General features: G+C 47.4%; 1 protein-coding gene across 5 annotated transcripts in view; it reads left to right on the forward strand.

Moving 5' to 3' along the window:
- The window catches only part of LOC308318115 (uncharacterized protein), a 42,052-nt gene extending 27,110 nt beyond the window's left edge, over positions 1-14,942 (forward strand). The window contains exons 7-13 of one of the 5 annotated variants that reach the window (XM_080767517.1): positions 2,515-2,717; positions 7,948-8,057; positions 8,589-8,730; positions 10,603-10,753; positions 11,242-12,696; positions 12,745-13,395; positions 13,703-14,942. In XM_080767517.1, coding sequence (XP_080623643.1) covers positions 2,515-2,717; positions 7,948-8,057; positions 8,589-8,730; positions 10,603-10,753; positions 11,242-12,696; positions 12,745-13,395; positions 13,703-13,813 — 2,823 coding nt within the window. In that variant the 3' untranslated portion in view covers positions 13,814-14,942. Of the gene's footprint in view, positions 1-2,514; positions 2,718-7,947; positions 8,058-8,588; positions 8,731-10,602; positions 10,754-11,241; positions 13,396-13,702 lie in introns of all 5 variants that reach the window. The other 4 variants (XM_080767518.1, XM_080767516.1, XM_080767514.1 and 1 more) reach the window with 4 other exon arrangements.
- The last annotated feature ends 1,665 nt before the right edge of the window (positions 14,943-16,607 follow it).

Genomic DNA, 16,607 nt, shown 5'->3' on the forward strand with positions numbered 1-16,607 from the left:
TAATATATTATAGGTAATATATTATTACTTGGTAGTGCTGTCGCCTCACAGCTAGAAGGTCCTGGGTTTCGATTCCCGCTCGGGACGCTGTGGGTGCTGGCGGCGTGTTTCCTCCTCCGCGTCATCAGTGCCCATACCCGAAGGCGGGGTTGGCGAAAGGGCCTTTCTGTGTGGAGTTTGCATGTTCTCCCCGTGTCCCTTAGGGTAGGTATACCCTCACATGTTCTCCCCGTGTCCCCTAGGGTAGGTACCCTCACATGTTCTCCCCGTGTCCCCTATAGGGTAGCTACCCTCACATGTTCTCCCTGTGTCCCCTAGGGTAGGTACCCTCACATGTTCTCCCCGTGTCCCATAGGGTAGGTACCCTCACATGTTCTCCCCGTGTCCCCTAGGGTAGGTACCCTCACAAAAACATGCAGTAATCCTGGTCTCTAAACTGCCAGCCAAGGCGCCTGATGGAGGGGAAAGGAACTGGTTGGAATAACGTGTTCCTTCCACGCGCTACGTCCAACCAGGGAAACTCCCCCCTGTCAGGTGTAAAGGAGCAACTTGGACACTCAGGCATGAAGGAAGCATGAGTTCAAGTCCGTTGCTCTCCCCTTGCCCCCCATATATGGAGACTAGGTTGGTGGAGGGTGTGTAGAGCCCAGGATCACATTAGATGATTGATTCACAGGTGTGAAAAATGGGTTACAAAATCGTGGGATAAAAATATAAATAAAAAAAGAATAAATTAATATATATTATTTTAGAGCGAACGTTTTTAACTCAAATATGGGGGTCCGTAGCCTGTTGCATATCATTTTTGGGGTCCTTGACATGAAATATTGAGCACCACTGCTCAATATTTGCAAACCTCATGCAAAACATGAGGTTTTTCCCTTTCCATGTGTCTCCTCCCTCCTTACCATGTGACTCCTCCCTCCTTACCATGTGTCTCCTCCCTCCTTACCATGTGACTCCTCCCTCCTTACCATGTGACTCCTCCCTCCTTACCATGTGTCTCCATTCCTCCCTCCTTACCATGTGTCTCCTTTCCTCCCTCCTTACCATGTGTCTCCTTTCCTCCCTCCTTACCATGTGACTCCTCCCTCCTTACCATGTGTCTCCTTTCCTCCCTCCTTACCATGTGTCTCCTCCCTCTTTACCATGTGACTCCTCCCTCCTTACCATGTGTCTCCTTTCCTCCCTCCTTACCATGTGACTCCTCCCTCCTTACCATGTGACTCCTCCCTCCTTACCATGTGACTCCTCCCTCCTTACCATGTGTCTCCTCTCCTCCCTCCTTACCATGTGACTCCTCCCTCCTTACCATGTGACTCCTCCCTCCTTACCATGTGACTCCTCCCTCCTTACCATGTGACTCCTCCCTCCTTACCATGTGTCTCCTTTCCTCCCTCCTTACCATGTGACTCCTCCCTCCTTACCATGTGTCTCCTCCCTCCTTACCATGTGTCTCCTTTCCTCCCTCCTTACCATGTGACTCCTCCCTCCTTACCATGTGTCTCCTTTCCTCCCTCCTTACCATGTGTCTCCTCCCTCCTTACCATGTGACTCCTCCCTCCTTACCATGTGACTCCTCCCTCCTTACCATGTGACTCCTCCCTCCTTACCATGTGACTCCTCCCTCCTTACCATGTGTCTCCTTTCCTCCCTCCTTACCATGTGTCTCCTCCCTCCTTACCATGTGACTCCTCCCTCCTTACCATGTGACTCCTCCCTCCTTACCATGTGTCTCCTTTCCTCCCTCCTTACCATGTGACTCCTCCCTCCTTACCATGTGTCTCCTTTCCTCCCTCCTTACCATGTGACTCCTTTCCTCCCTCCTTACCATGTGACTCCTCCCCTCCCTCCTTACCATGTGACTCCTCCCTCCTTACCATGTGACTCCTCCCTCCTTACCATGTGTCTCCTTTCCTCCCTCCTTACCATGTGACTCCTCCCTCCTTACCATGTGTCTCCTTTCCTCCCTCCTTACCATGTGACTCCTCCCTCCTTACCATGTGTCTCCTTTCCTCCCTCCTTACCATGTGTCTCCTCCCTCCTTACCATGTGACTCCTCCCTCCTTACCATGTGACTCCTCCCTCCTTACCATGTGACTCCTCCCTCCTTACCATGTGTCTCCTTTCCTCCCTCCTTACCATGTGACTCCTCCCTCCTTACCATGTGTCTCCTTTCCTCCCTCCTTACCATGTGTCTCCTCCCTCCTTACCATGTGACTCCTCCCTCCTTACCATGTGACTCCTCCCTCCTTACCATGTGTCTCCTTTCCTCCCTCCTTACCATGTGACTCCTCCCTCCTTACCATGTGACTCCTTTCCTCCCTCCTTACCATGTGACTCCTCCCCTCCCTCCTTACCATGTGACTCCTCCCTCCTTACCATGTGACTCCTCCCTCCTTACCATGTGACTCCTCCCTCCTTACCATGTGTCTCCTTTCCTCCCTCCTTACCATGTGACTCCTCCCTCCTTACCATGTGACTCCTCCCTCCTTACCACGTGTCTCCGTTCAGGCGCTGAACTTCCACGGGCGGCTGAAGTTCCTCCACGGGCAGAAGGAGAAGGACGAGCAGGGCAAGGCGGTGCCCCCCCAGCTGGCGCTGTTCGCCATGGCCTCGCCGCTGCAGCCGCTCGCCATCCTGGAGATACGCACCAAGAACTTCTTCTTCAAGACCAAGCACAAGCTGGACTTCACCCCCATGGCCTGCGACTCCAAGTGAGTTCCCTCACAGTCCGCTGGTCCCTCGTTTATTGTCGCCCCCCAGTCCACTCACTGTCCGCTGTCCTGGACCGGAAGTAGGCAGAATGATCTAGACTCAGGGCAACAAACAGCCCAGCTTCAATGATCTAGATTCTAGACTCAGGGCAACAAACAGCCCAGCTTCAATGATCTAGACTCAGGGCAACAAACAGCCCAGCTTCAATGATCTAGATTCTAGACTCAGGGCAACAAACAGCCCAGCTTCAATGATCTAGATTCTAGACTCAGGGCAACAAACAGCCCAGCTTCAATGAAATTTAAGCTAAATCCCTTTATTTTAGATATTCTTTTTAGTAATAGTACAACATAAACATTACAGAGACTTTAGTTTTCACTGTTCCATACTTTAAAACAGTTGTCATGTTGCACACATAACCAAAATTGGTGATATTTGCACCGCAAAGGTGGTCATGTATGTAAATATCAAATATGACGTGTTCTCTGTACAGAGGGAAGGTGGTCATGTATGTAAATATTAAATATGACGTGTTCTCTCCACAGAGGGAAGGTGGTCATGTATGTAAATATTAAATATGTCGTGTTCTCTGTACAGAGGGAAGGTGGTCATGTATGTAAATATTAAATATGACGTGTTCTCTGTACAGAGGGAAGGTGGTCATGTATGTAAATATTAAATATGTCTTCTCTCCGCAGAGGGAAGGTGGTCATGTATGTAAATATTAAATATGACGTGTTCTCTTCACAGAGGGAAGGTGGTCATGTATGTAAATATTAAATATGACGTGTTCTCTCCACAGAGGGAAGGTGGTCATGTATGTAAATATTAAATATGACGTGTTCTCTCCACAGAGGGAAGGTGGTCATGTATGTAAATATCAAATATGACGTGTTCTCTCCACAGAGGGAAGGTGGTCATGTATGTAAATATTAAATATGATGTCTTCTCTCCACAGAGGGAAGGTGGTCATGTATGTAAATATTAAATATGACGTGTTCTCTCCACAGAGGGAAGGTGGTCATGTATGTAAATATTAAATATGTCGTGTTCTCTCCACAGAGGGAAGGTGGTCATGTATGTAAATATTAAATATGACGTGTTCTCTCCACAGAGGGAAGGTGGTCATGTATGTAAATATTAAATATGTCGTGTTCTCTGTACAGAGGGAAGGTGGTCATGTATGTAAATATTAAATATGACGTGTTCTCTGTACAGAGGGAAGGTGGTCATGTATGTAAATATTAAATATGTCTTCTCTCCGCAGAGGGAAGGTGGTCATGTATGTAAATATTAAATATGTCGTGTTCTCTCCACAGAGGGAAGGTGGTCATGTAAATATTAAATATGATGTGTTCTCTCCACAGAGGGAAGGTGGTCATGTATGTAAATATTAAATATGACGTGTTCTCTCCACAGAGGGAAGGTGGTCATGTATGTAAATATTAAATATGTCGTGTTCTCTGTACAGAGGGAAGGTGGTCATGTATGTAAATATTAAATATGACGTGTTCTCTCCACAGAGGGAAGCTGGTCATGTATGTAAATATTAAATATGACGTGTTCTCTGTACAGAGGGAAGCTGGTCATGTATGTAAATATTAAATATGACGTGTTCTCTCCACAGAGGGAAGGTGGTCATGTATGTAAATATTAAATATGACGTGTTCTCTCCACAGAGGGAAGGTGGTCATGTATGTAAATATTAAATATGACGTGTTCTCTGTACAGAGGGAAGCTGGTCATGTATGTAAATATTAAATATGACGTGTTCTCTCCACAGAGGGAAGGTGGTCATGTATGTAAATATTAAATATGACGTGTTCTCTGTACAGAGGGAAGCTGGTCATGTATGTAAATATTAAATATGTCGTGTTCTCTGTACAGAGGGAAGGTGGTCATGTATGTAAATATTAAATATGTCGTGTTCTCTCCGCAGAGGGAAGGTGGTCATGTATGTAAATATTAAATATGATGTCTTCTCTCCACAGAGGGAAGCTGGTCATGTATGTAAATATTAAATATGACGTGTTCTCTCCGCAGAGGGAAGGTGGTCATGTATGTAAATATGAAATATGACGTGTTCTCTCCACAGAGGGAAGGTGGTCATGTATGTAAATATTAAATATGACGTGTTCTCTCCGCAGAGGGAAGGTGGTCATGTATGTAAATATTAAATATGACGTGTTCTCTCCACAGAGGGAAGGTGGTCATGTATGTAAATATTAAATATGACGTGTTCTCTCCACAGAGGGAAGCTGGTCATGTATGTAAATATTAAATATGACGTGTTCTCTCCACAGAGGGAAGGTGGTCATGTATGTAAATATTAAATATGTCGTGTTCTCTGTACAGAGGGAAGCTGGTCATGTAAATATTAAATATGACGTGTTCTCTCCACAGAGGGAAGGTGGTCATGTATGTAAATATTAAATATGTCTTCTCTCCGCAGAGGGAAGGTGGTCATGTATGTAAATATTAAATATGTCTTCTCTCCACAGAGGGAAGGTGGTCATGTATGTAAATATTAAATATGACGTGTTCTCTCCGCAGAGGGAAGCTGGTCATGTATGTAAATATTAAATATGGCGTGTTCTCTGTACAGAGGGAAGGTGGTCATGTATGTAAATATTAAATATGTCGTGTTCTCTGTACAGAGGGAAGCTGGTCATGTATGTAAATATAAAATATGGCGTGTTCTCTCCGCAGAGGGAAGGTGGTCATGTATGTAAATATTAAATATGGCGTGTTCTCTCCACAAAGGGAAGCTGGTCATGTATGTAAATATTAAATATGTCTTCTCTCCGCAGAGGGAAGCTGGTCATGTATGTAAATATTAAATATGACGTGTTCTCTCCGCAGAGGGAAGGTGGTCATGTATGTAAATATTAAATATGACGTGTTCTCTGTACAGAGGGAAGCTGGTCATGTATGTAAATATTAAATATGACGTGTTCTCTCCGCAGAGGGAAGGTGGTCATGTATGTAAATATTAAATATGACGTGTTCTCTGTACAGAGGGAAGCTGGTCATGTATGTAAATATTAAATATGGCGTGTTCTCTCCACAGAGGGAAGGTGGTCATGTATGTAAATATTAAATATGACGTGTTCTCTGTACAGAGGGAAGCTGGTCATGTATGTAAATATTAAATATGACGTGTTCTCTCCGCAGAGGGAAGGTGGTCATGTATGTAAATATAAAATATGGCGTGTTCTCTCCGCAGAGGGAAGGTGGTCATGTATGTAAATATTAAATATGGCGTGTTCTCTCCACAAAGGGAAGCTGGTCATGTATGTAAATATTAAATATGTCTTCTCTCCGCAGAGGGAAGCTGGTCATGTATGTAAATATTAAATATGACGTGTTCTCTCCGCAGAGGGAAGGTGGTCATGTATGTAAATATTAAATATGGCGTGTTCTCTCCACAGAGGGAAGGTGGTCATGTATGTAAATATTAAATATGTCGTGTTCTCTGTACAGAGGGAAGGTGGTCATGTATGTAAATATTAAATATGACGTGTTCTCTGTACAGAGGGAAGGTGGTCATGTATGTAAATATTAAATATGTCTTCTCTCCGCAGAGGGAAGGTGGTCATGTATGTAAATATTAAATATGTCGTGTTCTCTCCACAGAGGGAAGGTGGTCATGTAAATATTAAATATGACGTGTTCTCTCCACAGAGGGAAGCTGGTCATGTATGTAAATATTAAATATGACGTGTTCTCTCCACAGAGGGAAGGTGGTCATGTATGTAAATATTAAATATGACGTGTTCTCTCCACAGAGGGAAGGTGGTCATGTATGTAAATATTAAATATGTCGTGTTCTCTGTACAGAGGGAAGGTGGTCATGTATGTAAATATTAAATATGACGTGTTCTCTCCACAGAGGGAAGCTGGTCATGTATGTAAATATTAAATATGACGTGTTCTCTGTACAGAGGGAAGCTGGTCATGTATGTAAATATTAAATATGACGTGTTCTCTCCACAGAGGGAAGGTGGTCATGTATGTAAATATTAAATATGACGTGTTCTCTCCACAGAGGGAAGGTGGTCATGTATGTAAATATTAAATATGACGTGTTCTCTGTACAGAGGGAAGCTGGTCATGTATGTAAATATTAAATATGACGTGTTCTCTCCACAGAGGGAAGGTGGTCATGTATGTAAATATTAAATATGACGTGTTCTCTGTACAGAGGGAAGCTGGTCATGTATGTAAATATTAAATATGTCGTGTTCTCTGTACAGAGGGAAGGTGGTCATGTATGTAAATATTAAATATGTCGTGTTCTCTCCGCAGAGGGAAGGTGGTCATGTATGTAAATATTAAATATGATGTCTTCTCTCCACAGAGGGAAGGTGGTCATGTATGTAAATATTAAATATGACGTGTTCTCTCCGCAGAGGGAAGGTGGTCATGTATGTAAATATTAAATATGACGTGTTCTCTCCACAGAGGGAAGGTGGTCATGTATGTAAATATTAAATATGACGTGTTCTCTCCACAGAGGGAAGCTGGTCATGTATGTAAATATTAAATATGACGTGTTCTCTCCACAGAGGGAAGGTGGTCATGTATGTAAATATTAAATATGACGTGTTCTCTCCACAGAGGGAAGGTGGTCATGTATGTAAATATTAAATATGTCTTCTCTCCACAGAGGGAAGGTGGTCATGTATGTAAATATTAAATATGACGTGTTCTCTCCGCAGAGGGAAGCTGGTCATGTATGTAAATATTAAATATGACGTGTTCTCTGTACAGAGGGAAGGTGGTCATGTATGTAAATATTAAATATGATGTCTTCTCTCCACAGAGGGAAGGTGGTCATGTATGTAAATATTAAATATGACGTCTTCTCTCCACAGAGGGAAGGTGGTCATGTATGTAAATATTAAATATGACGTGTTCTCTCCACAGAGGGAAGGTGGTCATGTATGTAAATATTAAATATGTCTTCTCTCCGCAGAGGGAAGGTGGTCATGTATGTAAATATTAAATATGACGTGTTCTCTCCACAGAGGGAAGGTGGTCATGTATGTAAATATTAAATATGTCTTCTCTCCGCAGAGGGAAGGTGGTCATGTATGTAAATATTAAATATGTCTTCTCTCCACAGAGGGAAGGTGGTCATGTATGTAAATATTAAATATGTCTTCTCTCCGCAGAGGGAAGGTGGTCATGTATGTAAATATTAAATATGACGTGTTCTCTCCACAGAGGGAAGGTGGTCATGGGTTACTCTGACGTAGAGTTGTGCAACAGAGGATCCGGCTACCAGTTCGTCCACGCTGGAGACATGCTGCACTGCTCCGAGCACCACCTGCGCAGTACGTCCCTTTGGTCCTTCATTCAGCCCCTCCTTTTTAGCTGCGCTCCGCTGTTATGCTCATATTAGTGACCCTAAAGAATTGTTGAATTGTTGGGTTGTTGCCAGTGGTGGCAACTGTCGTGACAGAAATAAGCTAAGCAGCCTCCAAAAACCAAACCAGGCAAGCAACTGTGAATGAATCCACGTTAGGCTGGAAATATGCAGGCTTGGCAACCAGTAGCAGAAAATGATCTCCAGTGTGTACTACCCGGTCGGAACTATGGCAAGCTAATATTGACCAGCTTGCAGCTGGTAAAAAAAACAGCCGATCTACAAGCTCACAACGTGCCGCAGCGCCACGCGTTGTGAGCTTTGTAGATCTGACCATGCGTGTGTGTGTGTGTGTGTGTGTGTGTGTGTGTGTGTGTGTGTGTGTGTGTGTGTGTGTGTGTGTGTGTGTGTGTGTGTGTGTGTGTGTGTGTGTGTGTGTGTGTGTGTGTGTGTGTGTGTGTGTGTGTGTGTGTGTGTGTGTGTGTGTGTGTCACCACAGTGATGAAGACCGGAGAGAGCGGGGTGACGGTGTTCAGGCTGCTGACCAAACACAACGGCTGGGTGTGGGTTCAGTCCAACGCTCGCCTCGTCTACAAGAACGCCCGGCCAGACTTCATCATCTGCAGCGAGCGGGTCCTGACGTACGTCTGTTCACCAGCAGCTATAGACCAATCTACAGAGGGGTGCCCTGGTCCCTATAGACTATATAGACTCCCCCCCTCGAGAGTACCCGGAAAATAAATCCCTGTTAATTTTCCTCATAGACTTTTCAGAAAGTATTTATTTAAAGACTTTCACGCCGCGGACAAAGACAACTCTTGTCGTGACAATAGATATATATCTAGATGGCTATAAACACAACACCAGATATATAGCTAGGGACGAGGAAGGTTAAATCTTTGCGGTGTGTTTCTAGGGACGAGGAAGGTTAAATCTTTGCGGTGTGTTTCTAGGGACGAGGAGGGTTAAATCTTTGCGGTGTGTTTCTAGGGACGAGGAGGGTTAAATCTTTGCGGTGTGTTTCTAGGGACGAGGAAGGTTAAATCTTTGCGGTGTGTTTCTAGGGACGAGGAGGTTAAATCTTTGCGGTGTGTTTCTAGGGACGAGGAGGTTAAATCTTTGCGGTGTGTTTCTAGGGACGAGGAAGGTTAAATCTTTGCGGTGTGTTTCTAGGGACGAGGAGGTTAAATCTTTGCGGTGTGTTTCTAGGGACGAGGAAGGTTAAATCTTTGCGGTGTGTTTCTAGGGACGAGGAGGGTTAAATCTTTGCGGTGTGTTTCTAGGGACGAGGAGGGTTAAATCTTTGCGGTGTGTTTCCAGGGACGAGGTGGGTTAAATCTTTGCGGTGTGTTTCTAGGGACGAGGAGGGTTAAATCTTTTTGGCGGTGTGTTTCTAGGGACGAGGAAGGTTAAATCTTTGCGGTGTGTTTCTAGGGACGAGGAAGGTTAAATCTTTGCGGTGTGTTTCTAGGGACGAGGAGGGTTAAATCTTTGCGGTGTGTTTCTAGGGACGAGGAGTGTTAAATCTTTGCGGTGTGTTTCTAGGGACCAGGAGGGTTAAATCTTTGCGGTGTGTTTCTAGGGACGAGGAGGTTAAATCTCTTTGCGGTGTGTTTCTAGGGACGAGGAGTGTTAAATCTTTGCGGTGTGTTTCTAGGGACCAGGAGGGTTAAATCTTTGCGGTGTGTTTCTAGGGACGAGGAAGGTTAAATCTTTGCGGTGTGTTTCTAGGGACGAGGAGTGTTAAATCTTTGCGGTGTGTTTCTAGGGACCAGGAGGGTTAAATCTTTGCGGTGTGTTTCTAGGGACGAGGAGGGTTAAATCTTTGCGGTGTGTTTCTAGGGACGAGGAGGGTTAAATCTTTGCGGTGTGTTTCCAGGGACGAGGTGGGTTAAATCTTTGCGGTGTGTTTCTAGGGACGAGGAGGGTTAAATCTTTGCGGTGTGTTTCTAGGGACCAGGAGGGTTAAATCTTTTTGGCGGTGTGTTTCTAGGGACGAGGAGGGTTAAATCTTTGCGGTGTGTTTCTAGGGACGAGGAGGGTTAAATCTTTGCGGTGTGTTTCTAGGGACGAGGAGTGTTAAATCTTTGCGGTGTGTTTCTAGGGACGATGAGGTTAAATCTTTGCGGTGTGTTTCTAGGGACGATGAGGTTAAATCTTTGCGGTGTGTTTCTAGGGACCAGGAGGGTTAAATCTTTGCGGTGTGTTTCTAGGGACGAGGAGGGTTAAATCTTTGCGGTGTGTTTCTAGGGACGAGGAGGTTAAATCATTGCGTTGTGTTTCTAGGGACCAGGAGGGTTAAATCTTTGCGGTGTGTTTCTAGGGACGAGGAGGTTAAATCTTTGCGGTGTGTTTCTAGGGACGAGGAGGGTTAAATCTTTGCGGTGTGTTTCTAGGGACGAGGAAGGTTAAATCTTTGCGGTGTGTTTCTAGGGACCAGGAGGGTTAAATCTTTTTGGCGGTGTGTTTCTAGGGACGAGGAGGGTTAAATCTTTTTGGCGGTGTGTTTCTAGGGACGAGGAGGGAGAGGAACACATGAAGAAGAGGAGCGCTCTGCTGCCGTTCACCTACGCCAAGGGGGAGGCCGTGCTTTACGACTCCGACCTCCCTGCAGCGCCCCCGGTGGAGGGGAGTCCCCCGCCCACCACCACCAACAACAACCAGGTGAGCTTTTGACTGTGCACGCCCGGAAACGTAACGATAAAGGTCCATTTGGTTACACTGTTACGCTCTCAAGAGTTACATTATTGTTACACGTTTACAAGAAGTCTACGGAATTAGAGAATGTATAGGATAATTTGATATTTTTGAGCGTTGCAACCACTCCAAGGAACAGCAATGTCCGTGTGTGGCTATGTGTGTGGCTATGAGTACCAGTAGGGGCAAAAGTGGCGCTGTGGTGCCAGAAACAGAGAGAGAGAGAGAGAGAGAGAGAGATAGTGTTGCACTGTTACCTAGTGCTAATTACAGAGAGAGAGAGCGAGAGAGTCATGGGGAGAGGGGAGTTGAACCACTCAGTTCACACTGGTGTGATTTTTTATAAACGTTTGCCTATTAATCAGACCAGTGTGTGTCCAGTGGAAACCTCGTATGAATCTGATCTCGGGTCAGAATGGGTTCAAATGCATTTTGATTTTGATTTGATTTGAAAGCAGGAAACGGACACGCTGAACCCAGACTCTCTGCTGGGCTCGCTGATGAAACAGGACATGAAGTCCATCTACCCGTGTCACGGCGGCGAGCGCCACACGTCGTCCCGACCGGCGGGCGGAGGCGGAGGGGACTGCGGCCGCGGCCGCGTCTTCTCCAGCAGCTGGCAGGAGAGCTTCCTGTCGACGTTCTCCGACAGCTCCGTGTTCAAGCTGGAGTCTCCGGGAGGCGGAGGCCTGCAGCAGCGCTGCTGCAGGCCTCCGCCGCCCGCGGAGGAGGACGCGGAGCTGTGGAGCTTCATGACCAGCCTGGGCATCTGCCGGGAGGACCTGGAGCTGTTCCAGCAGGACACCGCCTTCCTGTCCGTGGAGCTGGAGCAGCCGCTGGACCACGCCATCCCCGACTTCACCGAGGACATCCTGTCCTACGTGCAGGAGTCCCTGCAGCGGGCGGACGGCGTCCTGGGCGGTCCGGACCTCAGCGGCTCGTCCGCCGCTCTGTTTCAGCACCGCGGCGGCACGGCCGCCGCGCCGCGGCAGCAGTCGGCCTCGGCCCAACAGCCGGCCGTGACTTCTTGTTGGGAGGAACAGCAAAACACCCTGCCTCAGCCGCTGCAGCTGCCCCAGGCCCTGCCCCAGGCCCTGCCCCAGGCCCTGCCCCAGGCCCTGCAACAGTCCCTGCAACAGTCCATGCAACAACCCATGCCACAGTCCCTGCCCCAGTCCCTGCAACAGTCCCTGCCCCAGTCCCTGCAACAGTCCCTGCCCCAGTCCCTGCCTCAGTGCCTGCAACAGTCCCTGCCTCAGTGCCTGCAACAGTCCCTGCCTCAGTGCCTGCAACAGTCCCTGCAACAGTCCCTGCAACAGTCCCTGCCCCAGTCCCGGCAACAACCCATGCCCCAGTCCCTGCCTCAGTGCCTGCAACAGTCCCTGCAACAGTCCCTGCCTCAGTGCCTGCAACAACCCATGCCCCAGTCCCTGCCTCAGTCCCTGCCCCAGTCCCGGCAACAGTCCCTGCCCCATTCATTTCAGTACAAACCACAACAACAAGCACACAGCAGCCAGCAGCAGCCTTCACATCCACAGACACTTGCAGTGACGCCACAGCAGTACCAACAGTCATGCCAGCAGCAGCAGCAGCATGCGTTCCCAGTCCCACAACAGCAGCAGCATGCGTTCCCAGTCCCACAGCAGCAGCAGCATGCGTTCCCAGTCCCACAACAGCAGCAGCATGCGTTCCCAGTCCCACAACAGCAGCAGCAGCATGCGTTCCCAGTCCCACAACAGCAGCAGCAGCATGCGTTCCCAGTCCCACAGCAGCAGCAGCATGCGTTCCCAGTCCCACAACAGCAGCAGCATGCGTTCCCAGTCCCACAGCAGCAGCAGCATGCGTTCCCAGTCCCACAACAGCAGCAGCATGCGTTCCCAGTCCCACAACAGCAGCAGCATGCGTTCCCAGTCCCACAACAGCAGCAGCATGCGTTCCCCGTCCCACAACCTGTCCAGTGTACGCAGCAGCAGCAGCAGCAGTTGTGTTACGTAGCCAAACCTTATCAGGCTGCAGTGAATAACAGCTATGGCTTCTTAAGCCCAGGCGGCGGCAGCGCCACGTTGTTCCACGTGGATCCGAGCGGCCTGCAGCCCCAGCTGCAGCACGGCCTGCAGCCTGCAGTCGGCCTGCAGCCTCAGCAGCAGCACGGCCTGCAGCCCCAGCTGCAGCCCCACGGCCTGCAGCCTGCAGTCGGCCTGCAGCCCCAGCAGCCCCACGGCCTGCAGCCCCAACAGCAGCACGGCCTGCAGCCTGCAGTCGGCCTGCAGCCCCAGCTGCAGCACGGCCTGCAGCCCCAGCTGCAGCACGCATACATCCACCAGGGCCTTCCGAACGCAGCTTCTTCTTCTACTACTACTTCTGCTCCTCCTCCTCCTCCTCCTCCTCCTCCCCGCATGCCAGGCCTTAACTTTGTGTCCTCAGGCCAGAGCCTGAGCGGAACGCTGTCTTCTGGGCCAGCGGAGGCAGCGGCTAACGGCCAACGCCCTCCTCCGGTGTGGGGCGTGGACACCGGCGTCCTGTACCACCACCACCAGCAGCGTCCCGCCGGCCCTCAGAGCAGCATCAAGGCGTTGGCGGCGGATCGTCATCAGCCGCGCACCGTGCAGGTGAGACTGACCGCCACGCAGCCTCATCCGGCACCACTAGGGGGGCGTCGTCGATGCTGGAAACGTTACGATGTGCATTTCTGCTTGTATTTTAGGCTTCGTGATCACAAACATGGCAGATATGACAAAATCCATCTATAAAAGTCTCTGTGTGTGTCTGTACGTGTATGTCCGTAATGCGCACACACACACACACACACACACACACACACACACACACACACACACACACACACACACACACCGACTTGTTCGCTAATGACAATTACAAAATAGACGTTTTCATAATTTCATGTTTCCTGGTCAGTTTCAGAGCGCTGGGAATGTGTCGACGCCACAGAACGGAACGGCTGGCCTCCTCCCAGAGCAGCCTCCCCCCCCTCCTCAGAACCTCCGGCTGGGACCAGACCCGGTTTAGAACCTCCTCTCTGGCACCAGGCCCGGTTCAGAACCTCCTCTCTGGGACCAGGCCCGGTTCAGAACCTCCTCTCTGGCACCAGGCCCGGTTCAGAACCTCCTCTCTGGCACCAGGCCCGGTTCAGAACCTCCTCTCTGGCACCATCCATCCATCCATCCATCCATCCATCTACAACCGCTTATCCGTAGTCGGGTCGCGGGGGGCAACAGCTCCACCAGAGAGCTCCAGACTTCCCCATCTCCTCCAGAGCAACATCAGTGACTTCCTCCTGGGGGATCCCGAGACGTTCCAAGGCCAGTGAGTCCATGTGTTTCCTCCGACCGCGCTAGCTAAGAGAACCGTGTGAATTCTTACGTCTCCGTTTAACGCCGTCGCTTAAAACCATAAACACAAAGTCACAACGTTTTTTTTTTAATTTCAACAAAAGAAATGTACTCACTATGCTGGTTTAACTAACGACGTGTCTCTGGGGAGGCAGACACACAGACTATAGGGCTTATGTGAGAGACAACATTACAGCTTCTTTATTTTAGCATATTCAGCGTGAACCTGTCTCCGATGCAGCTACTGTACTATTATAGGGTCATATCTGATCAGATATTATAATATTATATATTATATATTATATATTATACTGCCTTCAGACATTATAGAAATACACAAAGCTAAAGCGACAGAGCCAATGATGGTCACTTTATTGTTATTGCGTCATCAATATCTGTGAACATAATCTGGATTATTTTGAGACTGTTTCCGATACGATTCATTTTTTTATGGCCGATTTGCCAACGATTATATCGTACATCAACTAGTACTAACACGTTTATTAGAACTACAGCTGGTTCCGCGCTACGAGCTTGGAGCTAGATCTGCTTTTTTTTTTTTTTTTTTTTTTTTTTTTTTTTAAATCGTTAAAATGTGCCTCAATCAAGTCTTTGAATATATATTCTTCCCCCATCTGAAAATATGTTGTTCCAGGGAAGATTTGAGTTAAAACGTCCGCTCTGAAATAACATTATATCCAAAAGCCACATTTTCACGATTTTTTCAAAAATATCAGATCTTCCTTCAAGCTGCCTTTGGTGGGAAACGGAAGCCTTTCATCTACGGATGGAGCGAATGACAATGACTGAAGCATTTCTTTATTATTATTATTATTATTATTTGTTTTAAGTCGTGGAGGGTGCGGGTGGGGGAGGGGGATGGATTCAAAGAGTAGACATTTTAAACCATGTTTTAAGTCGTGGAGGGTGCGGGTGGGGGAGGGGGATGGATTCAAAGAGTAGACATTTTAAACCATGTTGGGAGGAGTCCCTTTGAAGAGCAGCGAGCTCGCAGCGAGTTGCGTTATCTGCGCCGCTTCGTAGATCAGCCGTTTCGGAAATAGCGGGCTGGAAATGGTTAATGGTTAAAGGATAAAGGATACAGGATAAAGGATAAGGGTGGATTACTAGCCGTCTCGATGCCTCGCGGTGAATTCAACAAAGATTCACATAATGCAGCTTTTGTAATTTTATGAATCCAAGCATTTTAATGTTAAATGTGTGCATTTCCAATCGCCTTTTCTCTCCGTCAGCTTTTTTCATTATATCAAAGCAATTTGTATGCTTTGTGTGTGCGTGTGTGCGTGCGTGCGTGTGTGTGTGTGTGTGTGTGCGTGCGTGCGCGTGTGTGTGTGTGCGTGTGTGTGTGTGTGTGTGTGTGTGTGTGTGTGTGTGTGTGTGCGTGCGTACACACACACACACACTCTCCTTTTCACGCTATGATTGTGAATTTGTGAGCATATTAAGGTTCACTCATTTTGTCCTATCCAAATGCATTCTGGGTAAATATAATGTCCCTTTGTCTTGTAGTTGTGTGCTCGACGGAAGAAACAACCCTATATTATAAATATATTATACGCGTCGTTTTATAACTCATTTCTCTTTATCCGCAAAAACAATGTCATGTATGATAAATGAATATGCAAATGTATTTGTTCGATTATGCCGATTTCCACTTGGCAAAAACTCTGTAAAGGCTTTTTTTTTTTGTTTTTCTCCTTATAGTATATCATTTTTGTTTTTGTCATGTACTGTAATGTAATGTAATGTAATGTAATCATCCAAGCCATATGAAATCAGGGGTCTTACCAAGCACGCCAGAAAGGCTTTAAAACCCATTCTGAACGGGAACGCATTTTGGTTTTAGCATCATGCTATGCTTTAGCTACTGAAAAACAGCAGACCTACAAGCTCGTAGCGCGCCACCGAGTGGCGCGCTACGAGCTTGTAGGTCTGCTGTTTTTTATAAAAATCGAAGAACGACTGACATTTTTTAGAATCTGATCTCGGGTCAGAATGGGGTTATAATCAGACCAGTGTGTGTCCCAGTGGAAACCTCGTATATGAATCTGATCTCAGGTCAGAATGGGGTTACTACGGTCTCACCAAGAAAGGCTGCATCTTGACCACTTAAATCCTTCCCACGGGGCTCTCTCTCCAAGGTCCCCCCTCCTTTTCCTTCAGAAGGAGACCTTGTTGCAGATCCACTATTTTCCCCTATTTGTTTGGAAAACGAAATGGTTTGAAAATATTCGCCCCAATAATCACATTCCCAAGATATGGACGACCGCGTTGAAAGTGGTTGTTAGTAAATGTAAACAGTTTGTCATGCAATATTATAGCACTTTTTAAAGAGTTGGAACTTCTCGGATGGACATCGATTGATGAAATCAGATTCATCTGCAAAAAAAAAGAAAACGGTTAAATGTGAACGTTATGGGGGGGGGGGGGGGGGTTGCCAATTGTTGCCA

This window comes from Protomyctophum bolini (assembly GCF_963924005.1).
Source record: "Protomyctophum bolini genome assembly, chromosome: 7".
Lineage (NCBI taxonomy): Eukaryota > Metazoa > Chordata > Actinopteri > Myctophiformes > Myctophidae > Protomyctophum > Protomyctophum bolini.